This window comes from Oncorhynchus masou, chromosome 21 (assembly GCF_036934945.1).
Source record: "Oncorhynchus masou masou isolate Uvic2021 chromosome 21, UVic_Omas_1.1, whole genome shotgun sequence".
Taxonomy (NCBI): Eukaryota; Metazoa; Chordata; class Actinopteri; order Salmoniformes; family Salmonidae; genus Oncorhynchus; species Oncorhynchus masou.
In genome coordinates, this window is record NC_088232.1 from 31,321,931 (window position 1) to 31,339,754 (window position 17,824).

General features: G+C 43.7%; 1 protein-coding gene across 1 annotated transcript in view; it reads right to left on the reverse strand.

The window, feature by feature from the left end:
* Positions 1–17,824, reverse strand: part of syne2b (spectrin repeat containing, nuclear envelope 2b) — a 147,625-nt gene that overhangs the window by 88,300 nt on the left and 41,501 nt on the right. Inside the window, 11 exon segments of the mRNA XM_064928115.1 lie at positions 1,787–1,951; positions 5,099–5,414; positions 5,499–5,677; positions 6,298–6,642; positions 6,783–7,112; positions 7,300–7,629; positions 7,827–8,147; positions 12,082–12,411; positions 12,602–12,931; positions 16,205–16,534; positions 16,725–17,054. Coding sequence (XP_064784187.1) covers positions 1,787–1,951; positions 5,099–5,414; positions 5,499–5,677; positions 6,298–6,642; positions 6,783–7,112; positions 7,300–7,629; positions 7,827–8,147; positions 12,082–12,411; positions 12,602–12,931; positions 16,205–16,534; positions 16,725–17,054 — 3,306 coding nt within the window.

Here is a 17,824-nt window from a genome sequence, read left to right on the forward strand (position 1 = left end):
CTCTCTTTTGACGAACATATCAAGACTGTTTCAAGAATATCTTTTTCCCATCTACATAACATTGCAAAAATCAGAAACTTTCTGTCCAAAAATGATGCAGAAAAATTAATCCATGCTTTTGTTACTTCTAGGTTAGACTACTGCAATTCTCTACTTTCCGGCTACCCAGATAAAGCACTAAATTGACTTCAGTTAGTGCTAAATACGGCTGCTAGAATCCTGACTAGAACCAAAAAATGTGATCATATTACTCCAGTGCTAGCCTCTCTACACTGGCTTCCTGTTAAGGCAAGGGCTGATTTCAAGGCTCCTACCTATCTTTCCGATTTGGTCCTGCCGTACATACCTACACATACGCTATGGTCACAAGACGCAGGCCTCCAAATTGTCCCTAGAATTTCTAAGCAAACAGCTGGAGGCAGGGCTTTCTCCTATAGAGCTCCATTTTTATGGAATGGTCTGCCTACCCATGTGAGAGACGCAGACTCGGTCTCAACCTTTAAGTCTTTACTGAAGATTAATCTCTTCAATAGGTCATATGATTGAGTGTAGTCTGGCCCAGGAGTGTGAAGGTGAATGGAAAGGCTCTGGAGCAACGAACCACCCTTGCTGTCTCTGCCTGGCTGGTTCCCCTCTCTCCACTGGGATTCTATGCCTCTAACCCTATTACAGGGGCTAAGTCACTGGCTTACTGGTGCTCTTCCATGCCGTCCCTAGGAGGGGTGCGTCACTTCAGTGGGTTGAGTCACTGACGAGATCTTCCTCTCTGGGTTGGCGTCCCCCCTTGGGTTGTGCCGTGGCAATGATCTTTGTGGGCTATACTCAGCCTTGTCTCAGGGTGGTAAGTTGGTGGTTGAAGTTATCCCTCTAGTGGTGTGGGGGGTGTGCTTTGGCAAAGTGGGTGGGGTTATATCCTTCCTGTTTGGCTCTGTCCGGGGGTATCATCGGATGGGGCCACAGCGTCTCCTGACCCCTCCTGTCTCAGCCTCTAGTATTTATACTGCAGTAGTTTATGTGTCGGGGGGCTAGGGTCAGTTTGTTATATCTGGAGTACTTCTCCTGTCTTATCCGGTGTCCTGTGTGAATTTAAGTATTCTCTCTTTCTTTCTCTCTCTCGGAGGACCTGAGCCCTAGGACCATGCCTCAGGACTACCTGGCATGATGACTCCTTACTGTCCCCAGTCCACCTGGCCGTGCTGCTGCTCGAGTTTCAACTGTTCCGCCTGCGGCTATGGAACCCTGACCTGTTCACAGGACGTGCTACCTGTCCCAGACCTGCTGTTTTCAACTCTCTAGAAACAGCAGGAGCGGTAGAGATACTCTTAATGATCGGCAATGAAAAGCCAACTGACATTTACTCCTGAGGTGCTGACTGGTTGCACCCTCAACAACTACTGTGATTATTATTATTTGACCATGCTGGTCATTTATGAACATTTGAACATCTTGGCCATGTTCTGTTATAATCTCCACCCGGCACAGCCAGAAGAGGACTGGCCACCCCTCATAGCCTGGTTCCTCTCTAGGTTTCTTCCTAGGTTTTGGCCTTTCTAGGGAGGTTTTCCTAGCCACCGTGCTTCTACACCTGCATTGCTTGCTGTTTGGGGTTTTAGGCTTAGTTTCTGTACAGCACTTTGAGATATCAGCTGATGTAAGAAGGGCTATATAAATACATTTGATTTGATTTGATATTTTGCAATGCACAAATAAGCTAATAGCAAATGGCAGGTTTCATTGCAATACAATGCTGTTCTTTCATGTTCTTTTCCATGCTCCTGTAACTAACCTTCAGGGTGTTGGCGTAGCTGTGTAGAGCCTGTCTGTCTGTGGGCTGGGGGCCCAGACCCTTCACATGCTCCCTCAGCCAGTCCTGGGCTGCCCCATGCTGTTCCACTAGCTGGGCACAGTGCCTCTCCATGTGGATGCCCTCCTCCATCCTCACACAGGCCTCCTGGAACACACATACACACACAAACACACACACACTCGTCATCAAGCTCGAGACCCTGGGTCTCGACCCCACCCTGTGCAACTGGGTACTGGACTTTCTGACGGGCCGCCCCCAGGTGGTGAGGGTAGGCAACAACATCTCCACCCCGCTGATCCTCAACACTGGGGCCCCACAAGGGTGCGTTCTGAGCCCTCTCCTGTACTGCCTGTTCACCCACGACTGCGTGGCCACACATGCCTCCAACTCAATCATCAAGTTTGCGGACGACACAACAGTGGTAGGCTTGATTACCAACAACGACGAGACGGCCTACAGGGAGGAGGTGAGGGCCCTCGGAGTGTGGTGTCAGGAAAATAACCTCAAACTCAACGTCAACAAAACTAAGGAGATGATTGTGGACTTCAGGAAACAGCAGAGGGAACACCCCCCTATCCACATCGATGGAACAGCAGTGGAGAGGGTAGTAAGCTTTAAGTTCCTCGGCATACACATCACAGACAAACTGAATTGGTCCACCCACACAGACAGCATCGTGAAGAAGGCGCAGCAGCGCCTCTTCAACCTCAGCAGGCTGAAGAAATTTGGCTTGTCACCAAAAGCACTCACAAACTTCTACAGATGCACAATCAAGAGCATCCTGGCGGGCTGTATCACCGCCTGGTACGGCAACTGCTCCGCCCACAACCGTAAGGCTCTCCAGAGGGTAGTGAGGTCTGCACAACGCATCACCGGGGGCAAACTACCTGCCCTCCAGGACACCTACACCACCCGATGTTACAGGAAGGCCATAAAGATCATCAAGGACAACAACCACCCGAGCCACGGCCTGTTCACCCCGCTATCATCCAGAAGGCGAGGTCAGTACAGGTGCATCAAAGCTGGGACCGAGAGACTGAAAAACAGCTTCTATCTCAAGGCCATCAGACTGTTAAACAGCCACCACTAACATTGAGCGGCTGCTGCCAACACACTGACTCAACTCCAGCCACTTTAATAATGGGAATTGATGGGAAATGATGTAAAATATATCACTAGCCACTTTAAACAATGCTACCTAATATAATGTTTACATACCCTACATTATTCATCTCATATGTACATTTACATTTACATTTAAGTCATTTGGCAGACGCTCTTATCCAGAGCGACTTATGTGTACGTATATACTGTACTCTATATCATCTACTGCATCTTTATGTAATACATGTATCACTAGCCACTTTAACTATGCCACTTTGTTTACATACTCATCTCATATGTATATACTGTACTCGATACCATCTACTGTATCTTGCCTATGCTGCTCTGTACCATCACTCATTCATATATCTTTATGTACATATTCTTTATCCCCTTACACTTGTGTGTATAAGACAGTAGTTTTGGAATTGTTAGTTAGATTACTTGTTGGTTATTACTGCATTGTCGGAACTAGAAGCACAAGCATTTCGCTACACTCGCATTAACATCTGCTAACCATGTGTATGTGACAAATAAAATTTGATTTGACTTTATAATTACCAACATGTCTTTCAATGGGCACTGATTCAAAGAGGAAAATTACAATTATAACAATTTCTATATAATATACAGTGCATTCGGAAAGTGTTCAGACCCCTTCCCCTTTTCTACATTTTGTTACGTTACAGCCTTATTCTAAAATTAATTAAAGACGTTTTTTCCCTCATCAATCTACACATCAAACTTCATAATAACAAAGCAAAAACAGGTTTATAGAACATTTTTACATAAGAATTCAGACACTTTGCCATGAGATTCGAAATTGAGCAAATAGGGGAGAAGGGCCTTGGTCAGGGACGTGACCAAGAACCCGATGGTCACTCTGACAGAGCTCCAGTGTTCCTCTGTGGAGATGGGAGAACTTTCAAGAAGGGCAACCATCTCTGCAGCACTCTACCACTCCTCAGTAAAAGTCACATGACAGCATGCCAAAAGGAACTTAAGGACTCTGACCATGAGAAACAAGATTCTCTGGTCTGATGAAACCAAGATTAAAATCTTTAGCCTCAATGCCAAGTGTCACGTCTAGAGGAAACCTGGCACTATCCCTCAGGTGAAGCATGGTGGTGGTAGCCTCATGCTGTAGGGATGTTTTCAGCAGCAGGGACTGGAAGACTAGTCAGGATCAAGCAAAAGATGAACAGAGCAAGGGACAGCGAGATTCTTGATGAAAACCTGCTCCAGAGCACTCAGGACCTGAGACTGGGGCAAAGGTTCATCTTCCAACAGGAAAAGACCCTAAGCACACAGCCAAGACAACGCAGGAGTGGCTTCGGGACAAGTCTCTGGATGTCCTTGAATTGCCCAGCCAGAGCCCGGACTTGAACCCAATCGAACATCTCTGGAGATACCTGAAAATAGCTGCGCAGCGACATTCCCAATCCAACCGGACAGAGCTTGAGAGGGCCTGAAGAGAAGAATGGGAGAAACTCCCCAAACACAGATGTGCCAAGCTTGTAGTGTCATACTCAAGAAGACTCAAGGCTGTAATCGCTGCCAAAGGTGCTTAAACAAATGTGAGGGATCAGCCGGATCAAGTGGTCCGACTGCACTACTGACGAGCTCACCTGAGGCCAATTGACTGATTGTTGTTTGTGCTCTCTTAAGGACCTGACTGAAGGGGCAGAGAGGGAGAGTGACAGTAGGATCCCCTGTTATAGGTCTGGCTCAAGCTGTTGGAGTGGCGTTTGGGGGGGGGGGAAATTTGTTTGGATAGCCATTACCGTGGCCTTTGTTTGTACGGTCCCGGGGAGAGTTGAAAGAAGAACTCCCAATACAGTTTCCTTTGTTTTGTTGAAGTCACATCTCTGATTCTCATTTTGTGCTGTCCCGCCTAGGATTTCGTCAGTGAATAGGTACGGCCTTTCACACAATGTACTGAGTCAAAGGTCTGAATACATAATGTAATGTGATATTTCAGTTTTAAATTTTTTATACTTTTGCATTATGAGGAATTGTGTGTAGATTGATGATGAGGGGAAAAAAACAATCAAATCAATTTTAGAATAAGGCTGTATAGTAAAACAAATTGGAAAAAGTCAAGGGGTCTAAATACTTTCCGAATGCACCGAATACTACAGATGAGTGTATCACTGATCAGTATGAGTGGGGACATCTAACACCCACCGTCAGTTCTTGGAGAAGGGCAGGGATGCATTCCTCCATGGTGGCCCAGAAGAGGTCTGTCCAACTGGGGTCCTGGGTAAGCTGGAACATTTCCTTGCCCTGGGTGTGGAGGACAGACAGGGCTGGGGCCAGGTTCCTGGTTTTATCCAGCAGGGTCCTGGCCGTCTCCACAGCCTGCCCCCGGTCTCCCAGCCCAGGCCAGGGGAAGTGACGGGGCAGCTCTGCTGTCTGGTGCTGGACCTCAGCCAGACAGGACTGGGCTTGACACTTCTGGTACTGACAGGTCACCAGGCGTTCCACCACACCTTGCAACAGTCTGACACACCAGGGAAACATCTGTTTCACATGGTCATTTTTTTATTCATTACACACCTTTAAATGCAATAAAATGTCACTGTACCTGTGCACCACCTCAGCATTGTGTACAACTTCTCCCCACTCCTCCTCCAAGTCTCTGACTGTCTGCTGAACCTCTAGTCTCCTGCTCTCCTCCAGGTCCTGGCTTTCACACAGACTCTGACCTCGTCTCCTCAAGTCCTGCAGCTTAGAGTCTCCCTCAGGTCTGGAACTCAGGACAGCCTGAAGAGGACATTTGAGTTAAAGGCCCAATGAAGCTGTTTTATATCAATGTCAAATCATTTCTGGGTAACAATTAAGTAACTTACTGTAATAGTTTTCCATTAAAATTGTCCAAAATACACAAACATTTTTCAAGCAATACATTTGGTAGGACTGTTTGGGAGTCGTCTGAGTGGGGAGGGAAAAACTGAAAACTAGCTGTTATTGGCAGAGAGGGTTGCAACTCTCTTTGTTATTGGTCTATTAACTAATTTACCACCTGGTGATATCAACAAGCAAGCCGAAACTCCCCCATTGAAAAACCTGCTGATTAGAAGGTCCCGTGTATATTGTATTTTCAACCAGCAAATATCAGGAAATAACACAGATCAAATGTTTTCACATTTTTACAGTGATAGTTTTATCAGCTGTTGTAAATGATGCAAAACACAGGAAAAACAGAATGTTGACTGCACTGGGACTTTAATGCAACAGACTATCCAAGGAATGGTCTGACTACAGTCAATAGTATAAACTGCTTGAAGATTTGGCTTTGCAATCTAAACATAACATTTTCATATTTTTAATCAGCTAATCAATTGTGACAATACAAAGATCCTGCGATGTAGTGTAGCGCGCACCGTTGCTCTCTGCAGCCTGTCCTGGATCTCTTCCTTGCTGCCCCGGGTGCCTGTTCCCAGGGAGTGTGTGTTCTGCTTCTGCAGTTGGAACCAGGCTCTGCTGCTCTCCTCCAGGGCCTGGAAGGCCTCTAGCTGCCTGGAGAGAGAATACCACACCTGGGCCTGACGCAGAGCCTCCTCAGCATTCTGCAGGACACTCCTCCACTCCTCCTCCATGTCTCTGACTGTCTGCTGAACCTCACGTCTCCTGCTCTCCTCCAGGTCCTGATGTTCACACAGACTTTGACCTCGTCTCCTCAAGTCCTGCAGCTTAGAGTCTCCCTCAGATCTGGAATTCAGAGCAGCCTGTGGATAGAGAGACAGAAAAAGAGTAGTGCCTTAGGGCCTCAGCTAGATCGGACCTTGTTGGAAGTGTTACTGACTTGACTATGTGTTACTGACTTGATATCTGACGTTTTTTTAGGCACAAGTAGCTATAGACTTACCTGTGCTATGTTTATTCTGTCATCAGTCTGGCTCTGGCTGCCCAGAGAGTGTAGGCGTTGTTTGTGGTCTCTGACCCAGGCCTGAATGCTTCCCTTCTGGGTAACATATTCAATCATTTCCCTCTCTATGACACTCTGAACCTCGGCTTTATCCACCACCTCCGTTGCAGTCTTAAGAACTTCTCCCCACTCCTCCTCCATGTCTCTGACTGTCTGCTGAACCTCACGTCTCCTGCTCTCCTCCAGGTCCTGATGTTCACACAGACTTTGACCTCGTCTCCTCAAGTCCTGCAGCTTAGAGTCTCCCTCAGGTCTGGAACTCAGGACGGCCTGGTAACAGACACAAACACTAGCTTAAGACTAAGGTAGTATAGTAAGCATTATGGACTTAGACTTAGCACAAAAAATACTCAATCAACCTCAGTCCAAAACTGAGCCTAAGCTCAAGTCCTAGGCTTTGCCCTGCAGTAGCTCAGACCCAAACACTAACCATGTCTACCATTAACTGTAGACTGACCTGTGCAGTTTGTATTCTGTTCTCTGTCTTGGCCTGGCTGCCCAAAGAAAGTAAGCGTTGATGTTGGCCTTTGATCCAGGCCCTGGAGTTCTCCTTCTGGGATTCCAAGTCTCTCAGCTGGCCTTCGATAGCACTCTGCATCTCAGCTTTGGTAAGAGTCTCCTCAGCAGTCTGCAGGACTCTCCTCCACTCCTCCTCCATGTCTCTGACTGTCTGCTGAACCTCTCGCCTCCTGCTCTCCTCCAGGTCCTGATGTTCACACAGACTTTGACCTCGTCTCCTCAAGTCCTGCAGCTTAGAGTCTCCCTCAGATCTGGAACTCAGAACAGCCTGAAGACAAAGACAAAGGTACTCAGTCAAAACTGAATTACGCAGTTTAGAGAATGACCAAAAGCCAAATCCATGTTTTTATGCCAAGTAAGACTCTGATGGAAGAGCCATGAATTGTAAATTCAGAACGAATGCTGACAACAACAATAAGTCCATATCTTCAGAGGATTTATAAGCACTTCTAGCTGTACACAGACCTGTGCGGTATGTAGTCTCTCCTCAATCTTGGTCTGGCTGCTCTGAGAGTGTAGCTGTTGTTTCTGGTCTTTCACCCAGACCCAAGTGCCTTCCTTCCAGGTTTCAAAAGCTCTCAGCTCTTTTTCTAGTACCTCAGCCCGATCCAGCGCCTCTTTTGCAGCCTGTAGGACTCTCCTCCACTCCTCTTCCATGACTCTGACTGTCTGCTGAACCTCACGTCTCCTGCTCTCCTCCAGGTCCTGATGTTCACACAGACTTTGACCTCGTCTCCTCAAGTCCTGCAGCTTAGAGTCTCCCTCAGGTCTGGAACTCAGGACGGCCTGGTAACAGACACAAACACTAGGTAAAGACGAAGGTAGTATAGTAAGCATTATGGACTTAAGACTCAGCACATAAAATAATAATTTATAGGGGGAGACTTAGCACAAAAAGTACTATCCATAGGGGGAGACTAAGCACAAAAAAATACTATACAAAGGGGGAGACTTAGCACAAAAAATACTATCCATATTGAGAGACTTAGCACAAAAAATACTATCCATAGAGGGAGACTTAGCACAAAAAAATACTATCCATAGGGGGAGACTTAGCACAAAAAAATACTATCCATAGTGAGAGACTAAGCACAAAAAAATACTATCCATAGTGAGAGACTTAGCACAAAAAATACTATCCATAGAGGGAGACTTAGCACAAAAAATACTATCCATAGGGGGAGACTTAGCACAAAAATAATATCCATAGAGGGAGACTTAGCACAAAAAATACTATCCATATTGAGAGACTTAGCACAAAAAAATACTATCCATAGTGAGAGACTTAGCACAAAAAATACTATCCATAGAGGGAGACTTAGCACAAAAAATACTATCCATATTGATAGACTTAGCACAAAAAAATACTATCCATAGTGAGAGACTTAGCACAAAAAATACTATCCATAGAGGGAGACTAAGCACAAAAAAATACTATCCATAGTGAGAGACTTAGCACAAAAAATACTATCCATAGAGGGAGACTTAGCACAAAAAATACTATCCATAGGGGGAGACTTAGCACAAAAATAATATCCATAGAGGGAGACTTAGCACAAAAAAATACTATCCATAGAGGGAGACTTAGCACAAAAAATACTATCCATAGAGGGAGACTTAGCACAAAACAATACTATCCATAGAGGGAGACTTAGCACAAAAAAATACTATCCATAGAGGGAGACTTAGCACAAAAAATACTATCCATAGAGGGTGACTTAGCACAAAAAATACTATCCATATTGAGAGACTTAGCACAAAAAATACTATCCATAGGGGAAGAATTAGCCCAAAAAAATACTATCCATAGGGGAAGAATTAGCACAAAAATATACTATCCAAAGAGGGAGACTAAGCACAAAAAATACTATCCATATTGAGAGACTTAGCACAAAAAATACTATCCATATTGAGAGACTTAGCACAAAAAATACTATCCATAGGGGGAGAATTAGCACAAAAAAATACTATCCATAGGGGGAGACAGCACAAAAAAATACTATCCATATTTGTCACGCCCTGGTCTTAGTATTTTGTGTTTTCTTTATCTATTTGGTCAGGCCAGGGTGTGGCATGGGTTTTTGTATGTGGTGTGTTTTGTCTTGGGTTTTTTTCACATGTATTGGGATGGTAGCTTAGTGGGGTGTTCTAGGTGAATCTATGGCTGTCTGAAGAGGTTCTCAATCAGAGGCAGGTGTTTATCGTTGTCTCTGATTGGGAATCATATTTAGGCAGCCATATTCTTTGAGTGTTTCGTGGGTGATTGTCCTTTTGTTCCTTTTCCTGTCCTTATGTCTGTCGTGTACTAGTTTGCACCAGTATAGGCTGTTTCGGTTTTTGTTACGTTTATTGTTTTGTAGTGGTTGTGTTTAGTGTGTTTTTTTCATTAATCATGAATCTCAATAGCCACGCCGCATTTTGGTCTGACTCTCCTTCACCTATAGAAAGCCGTTACAATATTGAGAGACTTAGCACAAAAAATACCATCCATAGGGGGAGAATTAGCACAAAAAAATACTATCCATAGGGGGAGATTTAGCACAAAAAAATACTATCCATAGGGGGAGACTTAGCACAAAAAAATACTATCCATAGGGGGAGACTTAGCACAAAAAAATACTATCCATAGGGGGAGACTTAGCACAAAAAAATACTATCCATAGGGGGAGACTTAGCACAAAAAAATACTATCCATAGGGGGAGACTTAGCACAAAAAAATACTATCCATAGGGGGAGACTTAGCACACAAAAAAATACTATCCATAGGGGGAGCCTGGACAATTGAAATGTCTGACCTTTTTCAACAGTCTGACTGTGAACATCTGTATGAAACCCAAACTAAGGGAGACAAATAAATTATTAAAAAACCACTTGATGCAATATGGAAAAAAATGTGTGTAGAAGATTGATCATGAACCCAAATTGAGAACCCTTTGTTTGATTAAGGGTGGATCTGTGTGAGAGATATATTACATATAACCTACATAAAAGCAAGAGATCGATATGTACACAGATCAGGGATATTGCCTCAGCTTTTTGAAACAGGTAAGATCAGGGATATTGTCTCTGCGTATTGAAACGGGTAAGATCAGGGATATTGTCTCTGCATATTGAAACAGGTAAGATCAGGGATATTGTCTCTGCGTATTGAAACAGGTAAGATCAGGGATATTGTCTCTGAGTATTGAAACAGGTAAGATCAGGAATATTATTAGGAAATGGAAGACATACAAGACCACTGATAATCTCCCTCGATCTGGGGCTCCACGCAAGATCTCACCCCGTGGGGTCAAAATGATCACAAGAACGGTGAGCAAAAATCCCAGAACCACACCGGGGGGACCTAGTGAATGACCTGCAGAGAGCTGGGACCAAAGTAACAAAGCCTACCATCAGTAACACACTACGCCGCCAGGGACTCAAATCCTGCAGTGCCAGACGTGTCCCCCTGCTTAAGCCAGTACATATCCAGGCCCATCTGAAGTTTGCTAGAGAGCATTTGGATGATCCAGAAGAAGATTGGGAGAATGTCATATGGTCAGATGAAACCAAAATATAACTTTTTGGTAAAAACTCAACTCGTTGTGTTTGGAGGACAAAGAATGCTGAGTTGCAAACAAAGAACACCATATCTACTGTGAAGCATGGGGATGGAAACATCATGCTTTGGGGCTGTTTTTCTGCAAAGGGACCAGGACGACTGATCCGTGTAAAGGAAAGAATGAATGGGGCCAAGTATCGTGAGATTTTGAGTGAAAACATCCTTACATCAGCAAGGGCATTGAAGATGAAACGTGGCTGGGTCTTTCAGCATGACAATGATCCCAAACACACCGCCCGGGCAACGAAAGAAGCATTTCAAGGTCCTGGAGTGGCCTAGCCAGTCTCCAGATCTCAACCCCATAGAAAATCTTTGGAGGGAGTTGAAAGTCCATGTTGCCCAGCAACAGCCCCAAAACATCACTGCTCTAGAGGAGATCTGCATGAAAGAATGGGCCAAAATACCAGCAACAGTGTGTGAAAACCTTGTGAAGACTTACAGAAAATGTTTGACCTCTGTCATTGCCAACAAAGGGTATATAACAAAGTATTGAGATAAACTTTTGTTATTGACCAAATACTTATTTTCCACCATCATTTGCAAATTAAATTCATAAAAAATCCTACAATGTAATTTTCTGGATTTTTTTTCTCATTTTGTCTGTCAGAGTTGAAGTGTACCTATGATGAAAATTATAGGCCTCTCTCATCTTTTTAAGTGGGAGAACTTGCACAATTGGTGGCTGACTAAATACCTTTTGCCCCACTGTATGTATGTATGTATGTATGTATGTATGTATGTATGTATGTATGTATGTATGTATGTATGTATGTGTGTATACAGTATGTATGTATGTATGTATATGTATGTATAATTACAGTATGGATAACCTTATTTACTATTTTGTATTGATTTTTACTTGAACATTTTTTTCACTCTTTATTCGATGAGCAAATCAGAGAACACCGGAAGAAGAATTATCATTGAATTACCACAGTGAATTATTGTAATGCTTGTTAAAGTGTCAATTAATCCCAATTGGCGATTTGACACAAAAGTAAAATGTAATTTCATAACAACCTTAGTTCAAAACTGAGACTAAGCTCAAGTCCTAGGCTTTGCCCTGCTGTAGCTCAGACCCAAACACTAACCATGTCTACCATTAACTGTAGACTGACCTGTGCAGTTTGCATTCTGTTCTCTGTCTTGGCCTGGCTGCCCAAAGAAAGTAAGCGTTGATGTTGGCCTTTGATCCAGGCCCTGGAGTTCTCCTTCTGGGTTTCCAAGTCTCTCAGCTGGCCTTCGATAGCACTCTGCATCTCAGCTTTGGTAAGAATCTCCTCAGCAGTCTGCAGGACTCTCCTCCACTCCTCCTCCATGTCTCTGACTGTCTGCTGAACCTCTTGTCTCCTGCTCTCCTCCAGGCCCTGATGTTCACACAGACTTTGACCTCGTCTCCTCAAGTCCTGCAGCTTAGAGTCTCCCTCAGGTCTGCAGCTCAGGATGGTCTGAAAAGAAACACATATTTTTTTAATAAGTACATTAAGCATGTCTAATTGACTACTAGCCAAAGGCATATCCAAAACTGTATCCTAAACCAGGGCCCATGCCATGACTCTTACGTTAACCCTAAACTAACTGCCACTGTTTGTCACCCAGACAGTGTACCATATGTGTCTGTAGCAGCTGGAGACTGACCTGTGCTGTGTGTCTTTGGTCCTCAGTCTTGGCCTGGTTGCCCAGAGAGTGGAGTTGCCGCTGCTGGTCTCTGACCCAGGTCCTGGTACTTTCTGTCTGGGAGTCAAACACTCTCAGCTGGCCTTCGATAGCACTCTGCATCTCAGCTTTGGTAAGAGTTTCCTCAGCAGTCTGCAAGACTCTCCTCCACTCCTCTTCCATGTCTCTGACTGTCTGCTGAACCTCTCGTCTCCTGCTCTCCTCCAGGTCCTGATGTTCACACAGACTTTGACCTCGTCTCCTCAAGTCCTGTAGCTTAGAGTCTCCCTCAGGTCTGGAACTCAGGACGGCCTGGTAACAGACACAAACACTAGCTTAAGACTAAGGTAATATAGTAAGCATTATGGACTTAGACTTAGCACAAAAAAATACTATCCAAAGGGGGAGCCTAGCCTGGGCAATGGAAATGTCTGACCTTTTTCAACAGTCTGACTGTGAATATCTGTATGAAACCCAAATTAAGGGAGACTTAGAAATTACTAAAAAATAACTGTTGAAGCAATATGAAAAAAAATGGGTGGAGACGATTAATCATGAATCCAAAATGAGAACATTTTGTTTGATTAAGGGTGAATCTGTGTGAGATATATATTATATATAACCTACCTAAAAGCAAGAGATCGATATGTACACAGGTAAGATCAGGGATGTTTCCTCTGCGTATTGAAACAGGTATGATCCGGAGATATTGTCTCTGCGTATTGAAACGGGTAAGATCAGGGATATTGTCTCTGCGTATTGAAACGGGTAAGATCAGGGATATTGTCTCTGCGTATTGAAACAGGTAAGATCTGGGATATTGTCTCTGCGTATTGAAACGGGTAAGATCAGGGATATTGTCTCTGCGTATTGAAACAAGTAAGATCAGGGATATTGTCTCTGCGTATTGAAACGGGTAAGATCAGGGATATTGTCTCTGCGTATTGAAACAGGTAAGATCTGGGATATTGTCTCTGCGTGTTGAAACAGGTAAGATCAGAGATATTGTCTCTGCGTATTGAAACAGGTAAGATCAGGGATATTGTCTCTGCGTATTGAAACGGGTAAGATCAGGGATATTGTCTCTGCGTATTGAAACGGGTAAGATCAGGGATATTGTCTCTGCGTATTGAAACAAGTAAGATCAGGGATATTGTCTCTGCGTATTGAAACAGGAAAGATCAGGGATATTGTCTCTGCGTATTGAAACGGGTAAGATCAGGGATATTGTCTCTGCGTATTGAAACAGGAAAGATCAGGGATATTGTCTCTGCGTATTGAAACAAGTAAGATCAGGGATATTGTCTCTGCGTATTGAAACAGGAAAGATCAGGGATATTGTCTCTGCGTATTGAAACAGGTAAGATCCGGAGATATTGTCTCTGCGTATTGAAACGGGTAAGATCAGGGATATTGTCTCTGCGTATTGAAACAGGTAAGATCAGGGATATTGTCTCTGCGTATTGAAACAGGTAAGATCAGGGATATTGTCTCTGCGTATTGAAACAGGTAAGATCCGGAGATATTGTCTCTGCGTATTGAAACGGGTAAGATCAGGGATATTGTCTCTGCGTATTGAAACGGGTAAGATCAGGGATATTGTCTCTGCGTATTGAAACGGGTAAGATCAGGGATATTGTCTCTGCGTATTGAAACAAGTAAGATCAGGGATATTGTCTCTGCGTATTGAAACAGGAAAGATCAGGGATATTGTCTCTGCGTGTTGAAACAGGTAAGATCAGAGATATTGTCTCTGCGTATTGAAACGGGTAAGATCAGGGATATTGTCTCTGCGTATTGAAACAAGTAAGATCAGGGATATTGTCTCTGCGTATTGAAACAGGAAAGATCAGGGATATTGTCTCTGCGTATTGAAACGGGTAAGATCAGGGATATTGTCTCTGCGTATTGAAACAGGAAAGATCAGGGATATTGTCTCTGCGTATTGAAACAAGTAAGATCAGGGATATTGTCTCTGCGTATTGAAACAGGTAAGATCAGGGATATTGTCTCTGCGTATTGAAACGGGTAAGATCAGGGATATTGTCTCTGCGTATTGAAACAGGTAAGATCAGGGATATTGTCTCTGCGTATTGAAACAGGTAAGATCAGGGATATTGTCTCTGCGTGTTGAAACAGGTAAGATCAGAGATATTGTCTCTGCGTATTGAAACGGGTAAGATCAGGGATATTGTCTCTGCGTATTGAAACGGGTAAGATCAGGGATATTGTCTCTGCGTATTGAAACGGGTAAGATCAGGGATATTGTCTCTGCGTATTGAAACAAGTAAGATCAGGGATATTGTCTCTTCGTATTGAAACAGGAAAGATCAGGGATATTGTCTCTGCGTGTTGAAACAGGTAAGATCAGAGATATTGTCTCTGCGTATTGAAACAGGTAAGATCAGGGATATTGTCTCTGCGTATTGAAACAGGTAAGATCAGGGATATTGTCTCTGCGTATTGAAACAGGTAAGATCAGGGATATTGTCTCTGTATATTGAAACGGGTAAGATCAGGGATATTGTCTCTGCGTATTGACACAGGTAAGATCAGGGATATTGTCTCTACGTATTGAAACATGTAAGATCAGGGATATTGTCTCTGCGTATTGAAACATAAGATCGGGGATATTGTCTCTGCGTATTGAAACAGGTAAGATCAGGGATATTGTCTCTGTGTATTGAAACAGATAAGATCAGGGATATTGCCTCTGCGTATTGAAACAGGTAAGATCAGGGATATTGTCTCTGCGTATTGAAACATAAGATCAGGGATATTGTCTCTGCGTATTGAAACAGATAAGATCAGGGATATTGTCTCTGCGTATTGAAACAGATAAGATCAGGGATATTGTCTCTGTGTATTGAAACAGATAAGATCAGGAATATTGTCTCTGCGTATTGAAACAGGTAAGATCAGGGATATTGTCTCTGCGTATTGAAACAGATAAGATCAGGGATGTTGGCTCTACGTATTGAAACAGGTCGGTATTGTGGTGAAATGGAAGAGGAAAGACTATTCCGCTATTGTGATCTCGAAGAAATAGAGACTGAAACTCATTGTATCCTCTATTGCCCTTGCTACCAAGATATACGCTTGCATTTATTCCAGAAAGCACACCAGATACACCAGATATACTCTTTGTTTCTGGCTCAAAACAGCCAGAAACAAAGCCCTTTTCTTCTGAAACTCGCCAGTCTATTCTTGTTCTGAGAAATTAAGGCTATTCCATGTGTGTATGTATGAATGTGTATATGTATGTATAATTAGTTTGGATAACCTTGTTTACTATTTTGTATTGATTTTTACTTTTAACATTTTTTTTCACTCTTTATTCGATGAGCAATGCAGAGAACACCGGAAGAAGAATTATCATTGAATTACCACAGTGAATTATTGTAATGCTTGTTAATGTGTCAATTAATCCCAGAAGGGATGGGTTGTCAATTGGCGATTTGACACAAAAATAAACATTCATAACAACCTTAGTCCAAAACTGAACCTAAGCTCAAGTCCTAGGCTTTGCCCTGCTGTAGCTCAGACCCAAACACTAACCATGTCTACCATTAACTGTAGACTGACCTGTGCAGTTTGTATTCTGTTCTCTGTCTTGGCCTGGCTGCCCAAAGAAAGTAAGCATTGATGTTGGCCTTTGATCCAGGCCCTGGAGTTCTCCTTCTGGGATTCCAAGTCTCTCAGCTGGCCTTCGATAGCACTCTGCATCTCAGCTTTGGTAAGAATCTCCTCAGCAGTCTGCAGGACTCTCCTCCACTCCTCCTCCATGTCTCTGACTGTCTGCTGAACCTCTTGTCTCCTGCTCTCCTCCAGGCCCTGATGTTCACACAGACTTTGACCTCGTCTCCTCAAGTCCTGCAGCTTAGAGTCTCCCTCAGGTCTGCAGCTCAGGATGGTCTGAAAAGAAACACATATTTTTTTAACAAGTACATTAAGCATGTCTAATTGACTACTAGCCAAAGGCATATCCAAAACTGTATCCCAAACCAGGGCCCATGCCATGACTCTTACGTTAACCCTAAACTAACTGCCACTGTTTGTCACCCAGACAGTGTACCATACGTGTCTGTAGCAGCTGGAGACTGACCTGTGCTGTGTGTCTTTGGTCCTCAGTCTTGGCCTGGTTGCCCAGAGAGTGGAGTTGCTGCTGCTGGTCTCTGACCCAGGTCCTGGTACTTTCTGTCTGGGAGTCAAACACTCTCAGCTGGCCTTCGATGAGACTCTGCATCTCAGCTTTGGTAAGAGTCTCCTCAGCAGTCTGCAGGACTCTCCTCCACTCCTCCTCCATGTCTCTGACTGTCTGCTGAACCTCTTGTCTCCTGCTCTCCTCCAGGTCCTGATGTTCACACAGACTTTGACCTCGTCTCCTCAAGTCCTGCAGCTTAGAGTCTCCCTCAGGTCTGGAACTCAGGACGGCCTGGTAACAGACACAAACACTAGCTTACGTCTAAGGTAGTATAGTAAGCATTATGGACTTAGACCTAGCACAAAAAATACTATCCATATTGAGAGACTTAGCACAAAAAAATACTATCCAAAGGGGGAGCCTGGGCAATGGAAATGTCTGACCTTTTTCAACAGTCTGACTGAATATCTGTATGAAACCCAAATTAAGGGAGACTTAGAAATTAATAAAACATAACTGTTGAAGCAATATGAAAATAAATGGGTGGAGACGATTAATCATGAATCCAAAATGAGAACCTTTTTGTTTGATTAAGGGTGAATCTGTGTGAGAGATATATTATATATAACCTACCTAAAAGCAAGAGATCGATATGTACACAGGTAAGATCAGGGATGTTTCCTCTGCGTATTGAAACAGGTAAGATCAGGGATATTGCCTCTGCGTATTGAAACAGGTAAGATCAGGGATATTGTCTCTGCGTATTGAAACATGTCAGATCAGGGATATTGTCTCTGCGGATTGAAACATGTAAGATCAGGGATATTGTCTCTGCGTATTGACACAGGTAAGATCAGGGATATTGTCTCTGCGTATTGACACAGATAAGATCAGGGATATTGTCTCTGTGTATTGAAACAGGTAAGATCAGGGATATTGTCTCTGTGTATTGAAACAGGTAAGATCAGGGATATTGCCTCTGCGTATTGAAACATGTAAGATCAGGGATATTGTCTCTGTGTATTGAAACAGATAAGATCAGGGATATTGCCTCTGCGTAT